At 38.9% G+C, this 19,660-nt stretch overlaps 1 protein-coding gene across 6 annotated transcripts in view; it reads left to right on the plus strand.

Moving 5' to 3' along the window:
* Nucleotides 1-18,450, plus strand: part of EML4 (EMAP like 4) — a 150,193-nt gene extending 131,743 nt beyond the window's left edge. For all 6 annotated transcript variants that reach the window (XM_033054903.1, XM_033054904.2, XM_033054900.1 and 3 more), the window contains 7 exons: nucleotides 402-469; nucleotides 4,167-4,255; nucleotides 5,430-5,527; nucleotides 9,282-9,369; nucleotides 10,613-10,711; nucleotides 15,037-15,167; nucleotides 15,625-18,450. In XM_033054903.1, the coding sequence (XP_032910794.1) occupies nucleotides 402-469; nucleotides 4,167-4,255; nucleotides 5,430-5,527; nucleotides 9,282-9,369; nucleotides 10,613-10,711; nucleotides 15,037-15,167; nucleotides 15,625-16,089 (1,038 nt within the window). In that variant the 3' untranslated portion in view covers nucleotides 16,090-18,450. The remainder of the gene's footprint in view (nucleotides 1-401; nucleotides 470-4,166; nucleotides 4,256-5,429; nucleotides 5,528-9,281; nucleotides 9,370-10,612; nucleotides 10,712-15,036; nucleotides 15,168-15,624) is intronic.
* The last annotated feature ends 1,210 nt before the right edge of the window (nucleotides 18,451-19,660 follow it).

Below are 19,660 nucleotides of genomic sequence, written 5' to 3' on the forward strand. Positions count from 1 at the left end.
ATCTTGGTAAGAAATGTTGGGCTCTTTCCCCTGGCTGGAGCAACTTCCAATGGGATGCAGTAATTTTATCAGTCACACAGTGGGACTCAATGGGCCATTAGCAGAAAATGACTCTCTGGAGGAAGGATGGGTTGTGAAAAGATAAAGAACAATGCCCCACCTGGTTTCAATGGATGGCCCATTAGCAGATAATATCTCCCACCCTCAACAGATGGTGATAGAATAGATACCTTTTAGCACACTCTGTATTGTAATGTGCGGCTTATAATCAGGTGCGGCTTATGTATGGACAAAGAATGAAAAGTTGCTGGCACCCGGAAGTGCGGCTTATACTCAGTGTGGCTTATAATCGTGAAATTACTGTACATGGGGCAATAAGCTGTCTGTGCCTTCCCCTGCAGGAGCCTGGGCACTGTGCAGATTTCCATCCCAGCGGAGCTGTGGTCGCCATAGGAACCCACTCGGGCAGGTAAGCGCCTTCCAGCTCAGCTGTGATGACAGAAGTGCAAAGCAGACACTTCAGTACAGTGCAGCTTATAATTGGATTTCATTTGCTTTTTATTCTTTTTGCTTGAGGTTATGGAGCCTAAAAAGCATGGCAGAAGGGGGCAGAGCATCTGATATGAATTAGATGAAGACGGAAGAATTGTCTGATTGTTATTAGGCTAGTTTGGTTTTTCAAAAACTCTTTAAATGAAAGCCCAGATCTTGAGTTTATTTTATTTTGGGTTTTTTGAGCTATATTTTTTTGGCAGGGGTTTCCATGAGCACTCCATATGACTGTTCCAAGTATCATATAGTTCAATGTTATGTACACATCACATTTCTTTTTAAGACAGGTACAGTGCAGATCTTTGTCTTGCCCAAATCAAACGCACTTGCAGCCTTTTAAACTGAGGTGGAGAAGCAAGTGAACAGACTGGTACTTTGATTTTTGTGTAAGACTGAGTTCAGGAAGGCACTGAAGTGATATTGGACTGTTCCTATTCTTCCTGATATCATCATGCTTTTGAAAACTGTCAAAGCACAAACTGAATATTTTTAACTTGGGCGTCTTACAGGGAGGGCAAAAAGTTACTTTAATTCATAGTCAAACTCTGGCTTGGTATCATCTCTCAGGAAGGGAGTACCAATAAAACAATAAAAAGAAAAAATGGATGTTCATAGCATTAGAAAGGTGAGAGGAACACATATTAAATCTACTACCATTTTTGTTCTGTTTTTCAGTTATACCTCATGATTGATAACTTGATGATAAAATAATCCCTAGTGCATGTAAAATAATTGGGAAATTTTTTTGTGTGTTTAATTTGACAACTAGAAATTTTTTTATACCTAACCTCATGCCTAAAAACCATTTGAAGTTTGGTTTTTAGAAACTGCTGAGCATGTGAAACATGAAGATGAAGATTCAGTCTGTACTAAATCCATTGGGTATGATATCAGGCTACAAAACCAAGTTTACCTTCCAGTGAAAGCCTTGCTGAGCTCTTGTGTGTTTGATTACCACATTGAACCTTTCCATCTTACAGTTATAAATGTTACATTGAACAAATGTTTCTATCTTCATTAAACATCATATGGAGCATCATATACAGGCCCAAGAGTACTTGAAACAGGGAAAAGGGAAGGAAGGTCAGGCTATGTTTCTTCAGAGTTTTTAGAAGTTTTTGAACATAATGTTAAAGCAGAGTCAAGGCACACTGCATGGCCAAAGCATTCAGTCTGTTGCTTGATTTTGGTTGACTTTTTTTTCCCCCCTCTTCTGGAGCACTTAATGTTATGTTATAAGTTTGGCACATTCAGTTGAAATTCTTATTTTTAATTTACTCGAGGCAATGAGTTTATACTGCGTCCAAGAAGTCTATGATGATGGCCTTGGAGTTTTTTTATTTTTTTATTTACCCTTAAAAACCAGTTATTAAGCAGTTATATTTTCACCATTATATTTTAGTGTGTTCTGAAATTGTATGATTCAGTGATGGGTTTGGGATATACAAATGAAACTGAGTTGAAATGAGACCTGGTAAGTGTATAAGTGGATAAGAAATAAATGGAGTTGAGTCAAGATAAACAAAGCAGTTTTAAAATTACTGCCTACCCAGCAGCATCATGCAGTGCTTTCTGTGCCAGAAAATCTGGTCCAAAGGAGTTATTTCCCAAGGAATGGGGGCTGTATGATATATCTCAATTAAGATAGGAAAAAATAATCTCAAACCATAACAAATCTTTTAATAATTTGATTCACAGCCTAAAAATCTTAAAGCAAATATTAAATTAGTCTAATCTGTTTAGAACTCAGTGAACCCAAACTTTTTCTGTGTCTGTTACTGTTCTAGTGCAGCTCAGCTTTCAGTACAGAATAAGACAGGGACAAATAATATAGCACTAAGGAAGTTGGGTTTGGTGGTTGAAGTTGTGATATCAAAAGAAAACTGACTTTTCTACCTTCTTTCCCATTCTTGTCTGTTGTTTTACAGTGGTGTATCTTTTGTCAGGCCAAGCATCATGCTTTTGGTGGGTTTTTCACATGTCACTTCCCATGATAAATATTTCAGTATCATTTCCACTTTTGGACTGTTGCAAAGGGTCTACTGCAGCTTTTGTTACCACTTCCTTAAATACCTGCTGTGGACCTGATCATCAGTTATTCGGGAGTACTAATTCTCCTTGTGGATCCTGCTGCATGCTGAAAAAGCACAACTGGAAAAACTAAAAAAAAGTTTTTTTTCAAGGCACATTGGTTAGGAAACTGAAGGTTGAAGGGCAAGGTTAGTGTAAGAGCCCCAAGGAAGTAAGTCAGGCAACAGAGCTACACATGACCTGTTTTCCACTAGTTCTGTCTGTCTTGCACACAGGTTATTCAGAAGTCCATACCATGTTGGATTGGGGGTTTTCTATATGTATTTTGTTTAATTTCTTTCATGTGGTTCTCTTACCACAAGCTGGTTTTAATCCTTTGGGACCAGGCTGCTTTCCAGATGCCTAGCTCTCAGACACTGATGAGCACAGATGAGCATGAGCTGGAATCTCATCGCTATCCATAGAGAGCAATGTGTGATGATGCTCCCAGAGTTCATTTTACAACTTTGCTTTGGAATAAATGGTCCCAGGTTTAGCAATGTTCCACTGAGTTCACTGTGAGACAGGGTGGAATTCCCTTGCTCATTTCCACAGTGTTTGAACTTGCCATTTGCCATTAGGATAGAAACCTGCCTCTGGTATGTATACACGACTGTGAGAGCAGAACCTTGGAGCAAAGAAACTAAATTCTGAGTACAGCTTCAGTGTATTCAGCCATAATGGCACCTTCTATTTTCATGATCTATGGGTATGAATATATATTTTTATTAAATTGTCATTGTCTCTGTGTTGCTAATGTTGAGTGTATTTTGGAGTTGGGAGGGCATCAGACCCATTGCAAAATGCTCAGGTTCTGTTGATCTTGCACATCTGGCTCTCAGGGGATATTTTGGTCTGTGTGCCAGTGAGTTTTTGTAAGCATTTCACATGTGCTTCATAAATAATAAACTGTAAGTTAAAAGTTATTGTTAAAGAATTAAAAATGCAATTAATTACCTTAGTTATAAATCCTCCAAGGAAGAAATAAAAACTGCTAGTTTATGAATGTTTAGTTATTCCTTCTTACTTTAATAAAATTATTCATAAAAATAAAAAGGATTGAGATAAAAATATTAAACTAGAATGTAATTTATGTTTACAAAGAGTATGGACATATTTTCCATCTAGATCTACTACTTCTATTTTTTTTTTAACTTTGCTTTATAAAAATTGAAAGATCAGTTTTTATATCAAAACTTATCTTCAAAATAGGAAAGTAGAATGAAATTCAGCCTAAGGCTTAATGATGATAAGATGCAGTCATGTTTGGTGGCATGTTTATTGTCCAGTAGACATTTTGGTGATTATTACAGTGTTCAGGGAAGGCGAATAAATTTAATGGTATTTAGAATCTTTCATATATTGTTCACTGAAACTTGTCTTGCTTTGTGAACCAGAAAAGTGTTCCATTAAAAACAGATGTTCTCTATGCTACCCTTGAGGGGCTAGCATAAGATGATAAAGGCAGGCAGTGGTTATGGCTTTTTTACTTGGTTTTTTTTGTTTAGTGGAAGTGATACTTACTGGAATTCTCCTCTCTCTAGGTGGTTTGTTTTGGATGCAGAAACGAGGGATCTGGTTTCAATACACACTGATGGCAACGAACAGCTTTCAGTGATGCGCTACTCAGTAGGTAGGCAGACTTGTACAGAATACAATACAATACAGAATAATTCTGATAAACCAGGTGGATGTTCTGCTAAATGGTGTTAAACTAGTCCCCAGGCATTAGAAAAAGCACACCTTCGGAAAAATTGTTTCAAATGCTTAATGTGTAACTGAGGATTTGCTTACAGGTTTGTTTGTGTGTACTAAATTATGGAATTTTGTGACTGCAAACATCACTTAGCATCTTTCTCAGCCTTTTCTTTGCCTTGAACTCTGCTGTTACAGTAAATGCTGTCTTTGCTCCTCCAAAAAAGTTCTCAAATAGTTGACAGGTTAACAGAAAAGTCTGTAAAAAGCTTAATATTTCAGTGATACTTAATATCCATCTTAGTTAGTTTTCAAGTTCATTAATGCAAACGCATAAAACTAAGCTCATGTCTGTCTTGAAGTCAGAGCTATTTGTGAAGTGTTTGCTCTGGGATTACATGGAGTCCAAACCAGTGTTGAGTCTCCTCTTCAGATGTGACGTGACAAATAGTCAGAGGCTGACTTCTCTCTGTTAAAACAGGATGGAAGAACACGCTTGCAAATCTTTTTCTTGTTTGCTTTTGGCTCACATGCCGTGTCAGCGAGCAAAATGTTCCTCTGCTGCTGCCACATGTGCCAAGCACAGCAATTCATTATAAATCACTGATGTTCATTGATGCTTAGAGGTGTTTGATTGTGATTTGTGGCAGCTCTTGTCCACATACAGTTTTTTAAAAGGAGACAAGGTAGAATAGAAAAAGGCATATAATGTTGGAAAATTCCACATCTTTGTATGTTTAGTGTTGATTTATTTGCAGTCCACAAAGTTAAGCTGTCCATAGACTAAATACTCTTCTGCATTTTCATGATGCATAAAACTCAAGTCTGCCTGCTGTCAACAGCTTTCATAAATCTGGTGCACTCTCAGGGTTTATATCCTGTCCATTGAACACTTAAAAAAAAAAGGGGAAGTGAAGGAACTTGTCCAAAAAAAAACCACAAAATAAACAGATACGGATGAAAAGCAACATAATGTAAACTGTTATGAATCCTTCAGTACAATTCATAAAGAGTAGTTTAACTGAGACTATTGTCTTAGCAGTAAACCTGAAATAATTAAAATTCATGGAACAAACATTGTATTTATTTATATTAAATATTCTGTGTTGTAGATGGCACCTTACTTGCAGTTGGATCCCACGACAACTTTATTTACCTCTACGTAGTAACAGAAAATGGAAGAAAATATAGCAGATATGGAAAATGCACTGTAAGTTTTAGAGCATGTATAATTATTATATGATTATTACATCTTCTACATAAATTTAGGTGTTAAGCAGTGAAACTCTGGATTGGTGTTTTTCCTTTTTGATTATATGTTTTGTAGAGTTTTTTCAGCATTTGATTGATTTTCAACTTTTGTCTCTGATAGCTACTGTATCTCTTCGTGGGCAGTGATCATTTTGCATGAGATAGGACTAACTTATCAGACTATTTCCTTCTTTCTCTGAAATGGGAAATCAGCAGTGAGACGGAGAAATGCCTTGTACATATGCAGAAACTTGTTCAAGGAACATATTAAGTTTGTTTGGGGATATTTTCCTCCTATTGGTAAAGTACTTCTTGAACCAACATAATTTTAGGGTGGTGAAATTCCATTAGAATGTGTAGTCTTGGAGGCTGCAAATACACATTATTTTCAGTTGTAAATGTTGCTACAAAACTTCAACTTGAGTGATGTGGCCAAGGGTAAATAGATCTAAATGTAACGTGGATAGTGGAGTTTGTTATTTTTGTTACATTGGATGAGGTTGTCCCAGTGCTAAAAAAGCAGACTATTTTTCCATAAATGTTTAGTTATCTAACATCTTGGCCTTAAGTTTTCAGCTATCTTTTAAGGTTAGTGAAAATATTTACATTAAAAACAAGTGGAACTTGATGAGATTTGCAAATGATGTCATAAGAATAGGTTCACCTTTGAAATGTGACACACGCTAGAGCTTTGGGGTCAGAGCAGCCCGTGTGCCGCTGTTGTGGGGGGCACTGGGGCTGCCAGGGCAGGCAGCAGCAGATGGGCAGCAGTCCCATCCCTGCCTGAGCTCACACGGTGGGGAAAGGGCAGAGCCCACAGGGAGCTCAGAGCAGGGCTCCAGTGGGGCTGGTGGGGATGGCAGTGGATGTCTGCACCTCAGTACAGCATCTCACCTCAACACTCCTTTTGTAACCACAGAATATAAAATCACTCAGAGAAGGCTAATCCTGGCATACATAATATTTAGTTTGCTGTGTATTTCAAGGTCTCTGTGAGCTCTTTGAAGATGTGTAAGGTCATTTATTTCTATGTATTATGTATGTGGAGAGAGCATATTGCAATTTAAACCAACATCTGGATGTCCCTCTAACCTGCTGGCTTGGCAGGAAAGGGATTTGTAAACGTTGGTGTGGGAGAATTGAGCATTATTATACCCAGGCAGAAGTGTCAAGGCTTCAAAGCAGATTTCTGTTATCCTTTTCCTTTCAGTGTGAGTGGCAGTGCGTAGAACACAAAATCAGCAGTGTGCTTTGTGTCGGGGCTGAGCTCCCTGACCCTCGCAGCCGCTGCAGAAGGCAGCGATGTGGAGCTGCCTGGAGCTCACTGCAAGGCTGCAGATCCAATTTCACTTGCCCTGCGCCTCCCCTGTGCTCCCTGCCAGCAGCCTGGCGGGTCCATACCAGCTTGATGCTAAGCAGGGAGACACCCAGGCATGCTCAGGACCCAGAGCACTCCTGGCACTGCATCCTCCTGGCATTCTGTCATTCAGTAGCCTCACGGGTGACCTCCAAATAGTATGACTCAGTCCTCCTGGTAGTCAACTTCTGTTTTTTTCTTCCAGCTTGAATACATTATTTGAATTCTTTCAGAAGGATTTTATCTACTGAACCAGCATTAGCTGGTGCATAAGGGCTATATGCCTGCTGTTAGGTTTAAATCCCCTCTCAGTCACAGCCAGGCATTCTGCTGCTGTTAGAGAGGCAAGTCTGTGACCTGTGGGCCTGTTTCCACAGTGAGGGACAGTGCTGACTGGGATCAGAACTTCAGATGAACCAAAACAACCATTTTTGACAAGTGCAGCTATTTTTTGAGAGCTCCAGCTATGCAGTCAGCAGTGTGAAGGTGTGGGCTGGGGCTGAACTTCCAGCGTGTCAGCAGTTCCTAGGTAGCTGCTGTCCCTGTTTGCCTTACATCAGAGATACCTTAGCAAAAGAGGAGAAAGTGCTGGGCATTTACTCAGAGGGCTGTGGGATGAAAGCCACACAGGCAGCCACTCTGAAGTATTTGGTACACAGGACTTCACCTGAAGTGATTAATGTGTCCATCCTAAAGGCTGTGAGCATTTTGAACCTTGTACCACTGAAGTCTGAAACAGATAAACACTGCCAGTGGAGGAAGGAGTTTCCATTTAGTCAGATGGTTTTCTTAGCTGGTGATAGTATGAATCATTCATTGTATATAAAGGTACAGAAAAGGAGAGAGTAAAACATTGCCTTATTGGTGGGCAGCTACCAAAGAAAGATTTTAATAGAAACTGGATCCTCCTATTGCAAATATGATAACAATGTTCTGTTCCAGTTCATCATTTGGTGATCACTTGCCTGAAGGGATTTTGCAGCCTGGAGCCCCCTGGCCAATTGCTTTGTTCCCTCACCCCACCACCCCCAGGAATTTTAACAGCTGCCAAATGTCTGGCAGGATTTAGTAAATGGCTGACCAATTCTTTTCCGTGTTGGAGTTCGACTGCAAATGGGAAGGCTTGGAAAATAAGGGGGGAAGAAAAAAATCCTAGCCAATTGTGAACTTTTTTTTAATACCAGGTTTGCATGTCAGTATCATATGTCTCACCGATGACTGCAAAGCAGTTATGTCAATACACAGTGCCTCTGCTTGAGGCAGAGACTACTGCATAAGTAAACAAATCATAAAGGACAGCTTTTCTCCAAAATGTTTTTGCAGTCTCACACAGAGGACCTGGGAATGGGGAGATGGGACACAGGTGTATTTCTACATGTAATTCTGGAAGCAATCAGGACCTCTTAGAGTTCTCTGTGGAATAAGCTGGCGTGGTGGGTGGCACAGCAGCCAGTGCAGAATTTCTGCATGGCCCTGGCATGGCTGCTGCAGGCTGTGCCAGGAAACCCTGTGGGGGCTTAGGGGATGCCTTGTTCTTAATGCCCACTGAGGGAGGGACATGGATTGACATCTGTCAGTCAAGAATGTGCCAGATTTTTGCCTGGCAGAATGACTATGAAAGGGAGAAAATAGATGGTCTTACAAAGGGAAAAGGAGCAGTAAGAAGAAATGGAAGAGTGGAAGAGGAAGATTGACATGGATGTCACTTTTATTAATTTGCTAACCATGATCCCTTCCTTATATAAATGTGTGGCTTCTCTGGAGCCTTTCATAGCTTCATTATTACTGTTATTATTACTCTTACTTCCCTCAAAGAAAGTTTGTGCACAGAAAAAATATTCTGCATGGTGGTTGTTAACTAAGGTATCCTAAGTTTTTAGGATGAGCAAGGGTTATTTGCATGATTGTGCATTTAATGGAAGTTATTTGAAATGGATAGAGAAATAAAGAATGTCACTTTTTTGTTAGGATCTAAAACTGATCCTGTGTAAGTTCCTTGCTTTTCGCAATAAGTAGCAATGTGTATGTTCTGAATTCCAGTATAAGTTTGGGTTCATCCATATTTTAGCATCCTGCCTCCTAGCAGTAAATCATTCTGGAGTCCAAGAGGGCCAGACTTTACAAGGGAGAGTGGCAGAGGCACGATGCCCAGCCTGCATTTGTTTAGCTGTTAGAGAGTGGCAGTGGGACTAAGGAGCCTTTAAAGGAGCACAAGTGAATTGCAGCAGACCTGGGGCAGGTGGGAAGGTGATTTTTTGGTTTTTGCTGTTAACCCTCCCATCTGTGGGTGCAACTTGTGCTTCACTTCCAACTGAAATCAAGTGTTTCACACTGGTGTTACTGCATTCTTCTTCAGGGACATTCCAGCTATATTACCCACCTTGACTGGTCCCCGGACAACAAGTATATAATGTCAAACTCAGGAGACTATGAAATACTATACTGTAAGTATGAAATGAAATACACTGGAAACAGAAATATGCATTAGTTGTCTGAGTATTTAGAAAAGTGTGTTTGATCAGGACTGTATAAAATGCTAAGTGACAAAGGGACTGATTTGAACTTGTGTAACCTGATATCTTGATGTTATTAAGAGACATGTATTACCTAATGGCAATGCCAAATATAGCTTACTTCTTTACAAGGTCATAAATCAGTTTAACAGCATAGAATTCACAGAACAAGTGGCTCTACAACTTGATGTTGGCCAAAAGGTCTGTAGATTGAAAATAATATATACAGTTGTCTAATTAGTGTCAACAATACCAGTTATTTTGGAGGTATAAAATCAGTGGGTCTGTGCCACAGTTCTCTCCTGGGGTTTCTTGTTTGAAACATTATCTTGGCTGCTGGTGTTGAAAACTAAGAGAAGCAGTAACACTGCTTTAATGAGTTAGTGGTAATAATGTTTTTGTGTTTGTCTTTTTTAAATATGTGAAAACATGTATATAAAACATAGTGATTATACCAGAAGCTCAACATCAGTAATGCATATCAGTCTGTTTGAAAATTTTTTTATTATTCTTATGGCTTTAAGTGGGTTCAAGAGGATTGTAGTTCTTTCTCTTTACAGGCAAGAATAGCCAACAGTTTAAATATCTGTCACCTTAACATATTTTTTTCTGCCTGTCACAGATTAGGTTTCAAATCTAGATAGGGCAACCTATCAGAAGATAGTGTTGATGCTTATAATTTCATGTATGGGGAGGAAAAGAACCGTGACCCATTATTACTGGCTTGGTGTATTGCAAGACAATCTTTCCTTTTCTAGTTAAAAGCTGTAAAGCAGTCTAAGGTTTCTCTGGCAGTAGTTGCTCACTGTTTTAAAAGTACAGCTTCCTAAGTGATTTATTGAATTTTAGCACATCAGTGGAGCTGGTAGAAAGAAGAAATTATTATATTACGGACTTCTTTAAAGCATTTTGTAGAATTAGTATCAGGATACTCAAGTTGCAGAGAAGTGTTTTTGAGGTTATGCCATCAGAAGAGGGAAATGAGAAGTAAATATGACTCATAAAAAACTAGTAAAGCTTCAAGTATCTGGATTTTGATAAAAGTGCTAGTTTGTCTTTGCCTGTACAATTTAATTCCAACTGAAATTTAAGATGCATTTATTTACTGCATTAGCATCTCTTCAAAGAGCTTTTTATTTTTATTGCATAACTCATGATTCACTTTTTTTTGCAGGGGACATTCCAAGTGGCTGTAAGCTAATCAGGAATCGTTCTGACTGTAAGGATATAGATTGGACAACGTACACTTGTGTGCTAGGCTTCCAGGTGTTTGGTAAGCACTCTTTAACTAACTTTAAAGCTACTAACACTGTGCTTCTGTGGTTTTGTTTGCTTCAATTTGTCATTAAAAATACACTGTTAATGATTATTAAGGGATGGTGCTGAGATCACAGACCAAAGTGACTGACCATAGTATTTGTCTCTGTTAAGGTGCACCAAGTGTTCTGTAGACAATGTACAATTATTTCTATTTAGTTTTTGCAGTTTTGGGGTGGACTTTCCTGCTGTTATTTTAGGCTGCCAATTATGGAGGCACTGAAGCAAAAGGCTTATATTTTAAAGTGCTTATAATGGCACATGTTCATTCTCCTTTTTTTACCTTGTTTTGGGACAGGAACCAGAGTGTTAGGAGTGTAGGTTATAGTTCATAAATTGAAATTGTGACAGCATTTTGATACCTGTAGTCAAAGGTGAGTAATATATTCTGTTTGTAAAGAATATAAATGCTCTAAAGAGTAGATAGATTTTTACCTAGTAGTTTATTTTTAAAATTTACTAAAAAAAAATTTTTAAAAGCTGACAAATCTGCATTTAATAGAACCATTTTAGTCTGTGCAAAACATTTCAAATTGCATTTGCTGTAGGCAGCTCTGTTGACCATAAATGAGGAGCCTCTCTGTGAGGGCTATAAAAGTGAGGTTCAGCCTCCCAGTGAAGTCCTGTGAGCAGGGTGCTGAACATCTCTCTTCCACCACTGAGATCAGGCACCTGCCTCTGCTGGTGGAAATACCAAAAGCAAGCAAATCAGCAAATTCTTTAGAGGTGAGGATTAGATCTCCAAATCATCTCTTCACAGTTACTAGGAATTCCAGTTTGAGTACCAGTTTACATGCAGGATAGAAGAAAATCAGTGAAGTGTGAGTCCTTTCTGTAGCTTCTGACACCTCTTGTGCATATTTAAGGGCTGCCATGTGCTTAACGAGCAAGTAGCCTCAAAGGATTGAGGTTGGAGTGAGGGCTAACTGACACACTTGTGTGGCACATTGGTTGGGTGGAGGGCATTTGGTGCTTAATAATCAGGCATGATTTTTTCTTTGATACCAAAGATGTGAGACAGAATAGGAAAAATAAAGGGATGAGAGAAGGAACTTGATAGACAGAATAAATATTTCTGATTTTTTTGGAGCTTGGTAGGTAGCAGAAATAATCAGGAACATGCTCTTTCTGGAGCTGAATACTGTTGCTTGTTGCTAGTTTGATGAAAATACTGGCTTCCATTAGCCTGAGAACTGTGAACCATATTGTGTATTTGTAGGTGTTTTTATTCAATCTGTCTGGGTGAAGTAGAAGCATCTCCTGATGCTTCATGTAAACCTAGGCTAAAAAAAAATTGGACCACAGCAGTCCTTTCCTCACGGCTTTGCTACTGTGACTGCAATAATAATGCAGCACAAAAGCCTCTTTTAAAATGGAGTATCAGAAAATTCAGGAGAGATCACAGAAAGTGAAAAGCAAAACTCTGGTCCTAATATGATGCACTAGGAACAAGGAAAACACTTGGTAAGGACTGCATATTCCTTATGTAATGGGCTTGGAGCTGAAACATTTTACATTGTTTTGCAGAGGGCTTAAATCTACCAGAAACAGGGAGATAGAAGGCTCTGTATCTACTGAACTTTAACCACTACATTTGGTACTAGAGCAGAAAGAATAAGGGCAGTAACCCTCTGAATCCCAGGGCTTTCTCAGAAGTGTCCTTTACTCCTGACCTAGGGAGGTGAGATGTGGGAATGCAGAAAGAGTTTGGTTTCACATCTACAGCACTGGCTTTGTGTTTTTAACAACTGTTAGATAGAAGCTGTTATTAGTGACTGGGGCCAGGCTGGACATGAGCAGCTCCCATAACCACTGTTTTGAGAAACCATTTTACTTATTGCTTTTAGAAGTGGGTAAGTCTCCTGATACTGTCTGCATTTTCTTTTGGAATAATTCAAACTTCAACCACTCTGAATTAAGTTTCATTAGTTTCAACTGCTCTCAAAACCTTCAGTGTGCCAGAGAACTGGGAATGAAGTAGATAAAGCAGATAATGTGATGGTGTTCCAGGGCAGAACAGAATATATTTAAAATTTCTAGCCAAGATTCATCACACCCTAATTTTATATTGTCTGCTAGTTTGACACCCTTTACAGAATCTTGAAATTATGGTTTGACCTCAAACAAAGGCAAGTATTTTCCCATTAAATCAGACAGTGCAGCTAAGCCAACCTATCAGATATTTTCTAATCTGGCTTTGACCCAGGGGTCAGCTGTCTCAGGGATCCAAGCAAGCCAGGGGCTGCTCACTGATATTCAGGGAGAGAGGGTTAAGTTTGTGGGGTTTGGGCTTTTGGGAGTATGTTTTACATACCATAGGATCAGGCATGGCACTGTTTTCAGCAGAAGGAAAAGGAAGGGAATGTGTGGTTTGGATGAGAATAGCATTGCTCCTTTTGGCAATTGCTATTACTATTGGCTCAGCAATATCATCACTCTGCACCCTGAACACTTGAAATCACTCTTGGGTTTGCTGCACATTTCCCACAGTTTTGTCTGAACAGATTTTTTTGAGAGGCTTACTGCTGTCTTGCAGAATTTGTTAAAATTGAAGTCCCATTATTTTGGGGATTTTGTTATTTTTACAGTTAAGAATTTCTGCAGTTATCTTAAGAATTCAAGACTCAGTCATATTAATGTCTTGGATTTTTTAATGTTTGCCTGATGCATTGAGAGCAAATCCTGCTGCCTTATGTGTGACAAAGGGTTGCCTTACCTTTGGAACTGCTAAAGGACTTTATGAACATAAAAGATGTTTAATAAAAGCTTCAATTTTGGATATTAGTCCTTTTAATCTTAAATTAAAAAGAAGAGGAAATTAAAAAGAAGAGGAAATTGCATAGTTCTTTGTCAAAGCCTGCCTAAGGTGGTAGCTGAAACTTCAGGCATTTATTACTCCCATATGATGACAGTATTTCATATATAGAATGAATGAGGAAAGGTAAAATTCATTCATGTTGAACTACTTGAAAATTCTTAAATTGTGTATATTTTTCACTTTGATTTAATTGATGTGAGAACACTAAAATGTTTTTGAATACTTTCCTTAGCACTTCATGTTTTTATTTAGTAAATTACCTACAATGAAGCTTATTGGCATTGTAACAAGTTTTACAAGATGCCTTTGTTATTCTTCAGAAAAAATAAAGTTCTTATTCCACCCACTGAAGAATGGGAAAAAACAGCTTTAAAGTTAAACACTCTTTGCCATTTTGCTTAAAACCAAGATGATAAGGCAATTCTCATCTGGCTTTTTGTGCTGCATGAAACAGTAGACAGCACATGATTTTTATTTTATTGAAGTCAGCAACTGTAAGGGAGGAAGAAGGTATTGTCATATCTGATAATCAACAGCCCTCCTGCTCAATTGGACGCACAGTTTTTCAGGGTGAGGGTGAAATTTGAGGGGGGAAAATTCCTCCTAACTCCTAGACCTAATCAGAAACCCAAGTCTGATCTTGAAAACATGGTACCTTTGTCATATATTAGTATCTTACAATCCCTTGCTTACTTTTTGTTCAGCTTTCCATGCAGATGTGAATTGTCTGTTTTATTATGGGAATCTCTAATGTCTTTATGCTTTGTTAAAATAATTTTGTTTAGAATCTCCCCCTTCCCAAACACCAAATTTGATCAGTGTTTTTCATCTAGGAAATGTTTTTCTTTTGTCTAGACATATCTGTATCACTCTTTTGATTTAAAACCATATTGAGTTATACTTAATCACTTGACAGCACTTACACTATGAAATTTGCACAGGCTGGGTTTCTGTGCAATGTATCATCAATCAGTTGTCTTCGAGTTGCACAAATACTAAGATTTGAAATACAAGAATTCAAGAAAATTAAACCAGAGAAGAAACCAGTAGGACCACAATGTACAGTACCTGGGCTTGCCCTGTGCTTCAGCATCACTGTTGCTTTTGAACCATCTGTGCATGAGTGACAGTAATAAGAGTTGCCAGTTTTAGCAGCAAGCTTAATCTAAAGATAAGGTTTAAACAAGACTGAAGTTTTGAAGAGGAAACAAATGTTAAGCCCAAGATATCCTGGCTGAAACAGGATTTGGGAGAACAGGGTGCAGGGAGAAACATTAGACTAGCAAAATATTAATGACATTTAATGCAATGCACATTCTATTTTCCAGCTGAATTTCTGTCTTACCTTTTGTTCATCTTTCCTCTTCTCACAACTTTATAGATTTTATTTTTGCTCATGAATTGTCGATTATTTTTTTTTTCCAAACCCACTATTGCTGAATATTTGCTGTACTCTTTCCTAGGAGTTTGGCCTGAAGGATCAGATGGGACAGACATAAATGCCCTTGTCAGATCTCATAACAGAAAAGTGATAGCAGTGGCTGATGATTTTTGTAAGGTCCATCTCTTTCAGTATCCCTGTTCCAAGCCAAAGGTAAGTCTAGACCAGTCTAGTCCATGTGCTACATTGCCTGAAGCTTTCCTTGCTTTCAGCATGGTTGTTTTGGAGCCTAGCAGGAAAATACTTCTTTTATATCCAAGAACCCCCATTAATTTTACATATAAAATAGAAAGTGTAAGACAATATAAATATAAAACAATATACCTAAAAGGAAAGTGTCAGTCCTTCTGGAGATGAGTCTTGATGCTTTATGTTTGCTGGCCTTAGTGTTAGGTCCATTACTTTTCCTATAAAGATCTAAATCTGTTCAAAGTTGCAAAGAAGAGAGGAAGTATTGTGGTGGGAAATCTAATGTAAATATAATTCTTTACTCTTTTGTGAGCTAAGATCTTTCTTGAAGGGCTAAGCAAAAATATTAATAGTTTTAAATTCCCATATCATGTGCTCTTCCAGTCAACATATGATTTATCTTTGTGCTTGTTTTCAATAGGCCCCGAGTCACAAATACAGTGCTCACAGCAGTCATGTGACAAACGTCAGCTTCACTCACAGTGACGGTCACTTGATTTCAACTGGAGGGAAAGACATGAGTATTATTCAGTGGAAACTTGTGGAGAAGGTAACTCTGCCACCAAATGACATTGTCCTGGACATCAGTGCCACCAAAGTGCCCGTCCCTGCCAGTGAGAACGCTGTGCAGTCTCCTGCACATCTCCCCCAGCCTTTTAATGAAATGAACCAAAACGAAAGCGTCACTGGCAGCTCTCCGGCTTCCTTGGAGAGCAACTTGGAGCAGTCTGCGGAGCAGAGTGAGGAGCAGAGCGAGGAGCAGAGCGAGGGGAGCAGCCTGGATCCCGCCGAGCCCAGCTACGAGGAGCCCTCCAACGAGCTGAGCGAGGAGCACAGCGAGTCCACGGTCACGGAAGAGCAGCAGGATAACTCACCGGTGTCTTAAAGCTCCCTAGCTCAGGTGGCTGTTGTTTTCCCGTGGTGCGCGTGCTTTCATTACAAGGGTGAGGGTTCAAATAGGGAAGAGTAGCTGAGATTCATGACCACTCCAGATTTTGAGTTTCAGTGAGATTTTTAGTCTGAGCTTCAGTTCAATGTGTGGAACCATCCCAAGGGCCCGGCTTGATGGTCTGTAGCAAGATCCGGTCGCAGTTAGTAGTGGACATTTCCATAGATCCATTTCAGTTCTGAAATTGCTGTCAGGAAGTGGCATGAAATACATACTGGAAAAAAGGTTAGCTCTGAGAATTAGCTGAAGTAGACCACCTTAACCATGTGAAAGTGCTTTCTAGAAGAACTGAGCTGATGAGAAGCACTGAGCTGTTCCAGCTGGGAAGCACTGTGCTGCTTTTTCCAGATGCAAAGACAAACAGAACGAAAAAAGCAACCAAAAAGCTCTTTGTAGGGCTGTTTTCCTTTGTTTTTTCTTGAGAAAAATAGAGGAAAAATAATGTAACAATGCCACATGTATGGCAATGCCTTCTTGATCTAACACATATGCAATTTTCTAACACTACTAATTCTTTGTGGAGTCTGGTTGTGTTCAAAGTTGGTCTGCCCTGGGTGCTGCTAGTTCTAAGGCAAATCCTGTTGAGGAATGGTGTCGGCTGTTCCATTTTCACAGACTCTTAACTAGCAGACTAACCAAATACTGGTGTGTTTCACTTTTCATGACCTGAAAGTTGACTTTAACTATAGGACATGTCTCTTCAAAGAATTGCTTGCCAAGAGAGTTGGAAATTTGAGAGAATCTTTTACAGTGGCTGATGTGAACAGCAGAGGAAGCGTGACAAGAACACAGAAGTCAGATGGGCTCCAGAGTTAAACTTTAAGCCTTCAAGCAGAACTTGCTCCATCCCTAGTATGAAAAATATAAATACAGTTAACTTAAATTATTAAATTGGTGCTTAGAATTAGTAAGTTGATATTTTTTTTCTTCTGAATTTTTAGAGGTAATTCTTAAAAATCATTAAACTGCAATCTCTACTTTCTATTTTTTCCTCTGGCTCCTTTAGCAGTTGTGATATAAGCATACAGTAATTTAGATGATGATGATGATGTGATTTTTTTTTTTGTTTGTTTTCCCTAGACTTGCTGATCTATTGTTTTTGTGATTTTATTTCTACCCCACCCCTCCCTGGGTTGCTCTAAGCCATGCAGCTGTCATGTGGCTATACCTGGCCAGTTACGGGATATCTTGGCATTTGTTATGCATTTGGAAAGTACTTTTTTTACGAAGCCTGTCAGCTACATTTTTTTCTTAAGTGCATACATTTCCTACTTTAAAAGAGATATAGATTTACTGGCAGATATCCATTTCCTATGTACTTGTTTATATTTTGATTACATAGAATTTTCTTTTTTAACTTGCTGCATTGTGCTGGTATTTTAGTTCTTAGTTAGAATATCATGTTTAGAAACTTTGGATGAGTTCATAAGTCTTAATTGTGCAAACGTTTACGTGATTGTGCCATTCCAAAGTGCATCAAAACTGTCATTCCCTTACTAGTATCTTCTCAGGAGAAATGCTACAGATCAGGTATTTAGTCATCATTTGGAAAGATAAAAACAAATGGACTCCCAAAGGACATTTAGAACATTTATATATAAAATATATAAATATATACACACATATATATATAGAGAAAAAAAATCCTCTTGTTTACAACAGTTCCAGAGAACCTCAAAGTAGTTCCCTTCAGATGGAGGGAGATATGGATTCCAAGCAACCCATCTGTTTAAACTGTGCTCTGTACATAGAGTTTTACTGGAGAGCTCTAGTATGCCTGACTTGCAAATTTGCCAAATAGCAGCAGTGGAAGATAAAGTTCATCAGCTCATCAAAGTTCTTGGTTACAAATGAGGAATGCGCTGTAGGTTTAGAAAATAGTCTTAGGAAAGGAGAAAGAATAGTAGAGCAAAAGAGGCACAGAGAGCTCTTTGTCATTTTTATGAACTCCACATAAACAACATATTTCTCTTTGGAACATCTGTCACCTGGGGTTGCCATGTAAGTGAGAGTTAGAGTTGTGATATTCTTGTGTAGTTCAGAAGACTCTACTAATATGCAAAAAGCCTTACAGCTTTCAATTGCTGGCAACTACTGTTTAACAAATAATTAAATCTGTGATAATGGATGGAAATGGGATTATGTAACTGTAGATGTTTTAGAAAAATAATTGTGAATGAATTATGATTAAGAGTGTTTCATGTGAAGATGTTTGAGCCATTTCTATCTATCATGCATTCCTGTCTTGAGGCAGAAAACTTTGAAGATTAAAAAAAATAAAATAATCAAAATAAAGTATTGCAGTGTCTTTCTCCATATCTGTTCTGGTTCCTTCTGTACATATGGTGAATGCTGTCATCACAGTTGCGATGTCTGGGTCTGTGATTTTGAAAGAACTTTCTCAAGGTGTGCTTTTTTGATAACCTTCCCGGCTGTCTAAAAATAAGTTAACTCAGCATCATGTGTACTGTTGTCACATCTAAATATTGCTCTTGTTTATGTCTCAAAAGTTCTGTGACTTTTTACTTTTCCATTTTTCATGAACAGCTGTCATTATCCTTCTGTAGCTAATTGATTAGTGGCAGAGTGTTACAAGTAGGTTTTTGTCCTGCTGCGAAATGCAGTCTGCCTTCCAGTGTTCTGCCCAGAAGCTTCTGGAAGTCGTGAGAGAAGTACAGCTTCTTTGGCTATAATGTATTAAATACTACAGTGTTTCCCCATTCTTCATAGTCTCTGTCCACTTACAGGTGCAGAAGGTCACAACGTGCTGAATATATTCCTTTTGAGAGATTCCATCTTTTTGAAGGCTTTGAATCATTCACATTTCTTGCATCTGGTTTCTGTCCTTCACAAAAGGGGAGGGTGAGGTACAGAAGGAAGAAACCTGCAAGACAGACAAATACCTTATATTTATCCTCACTTAAAGGAAAAGCAAACAAGCCATCATTGCCACCCTGAGTTGCACTGGAAACCTCAGCTCTTCCACCAAATTGTCAGGAGAATGCTGACACCAGGAGAATGTTCCACCATGGGCAACAAGTAGATGTCCCAAGGTCATGCTGTGCTGTTCCCAGCATACCTGCAGCTGTGCAGTGCTGTGCTTTTCTACACTCTGCTCCCTTTCTCTCTAGCTCAAGGTTTTTGCTACCTCTTCTCCTGGGATTCTCAGTAAGGCAGGAGAATTCCTGAAGAGCAGGTAAGCTGATTTTCGAGTCCTCCTTGGTGATGCAGGTGGAACAGGGCTTCCAGGTGCCCACTCTCATCACCTGGGACAGCAGCAGCTGCTGGCATTTGTTCCATGGAGATGTAGTTCAGGGTGGAAGCAGCACTGAAGGTGTAAAACTGTAACTCCATCCCCTTCTACATGATGGCAAACTTAAAGTCTGTATTAAAATGTTTCATAGTAAAACACTGGGAAGTTATGGAGTGCCATGCTTATGGGTTCTTGCAGTCTGCATCCATATGGGTGAATCAGATAAAGTGATACTGGGTTTTGTGGTTATGACCA

This window comes from Catharus ustulatus, chromosome 3, assembly GCF_009819885.2.
Source record: "Catharus ustulatus isolate bCatUst1 chromosome 3, bCatUst1.pri.v2, whole genome shotgun sequence".
In the NCBI taxonomy this organism is placed as follows: domain Eukaryota; kingdom Metazoa; phylum Chordata; class Aves; order Passeriformes; family Turdidae; genus Catharus; species Catharus ustulatus.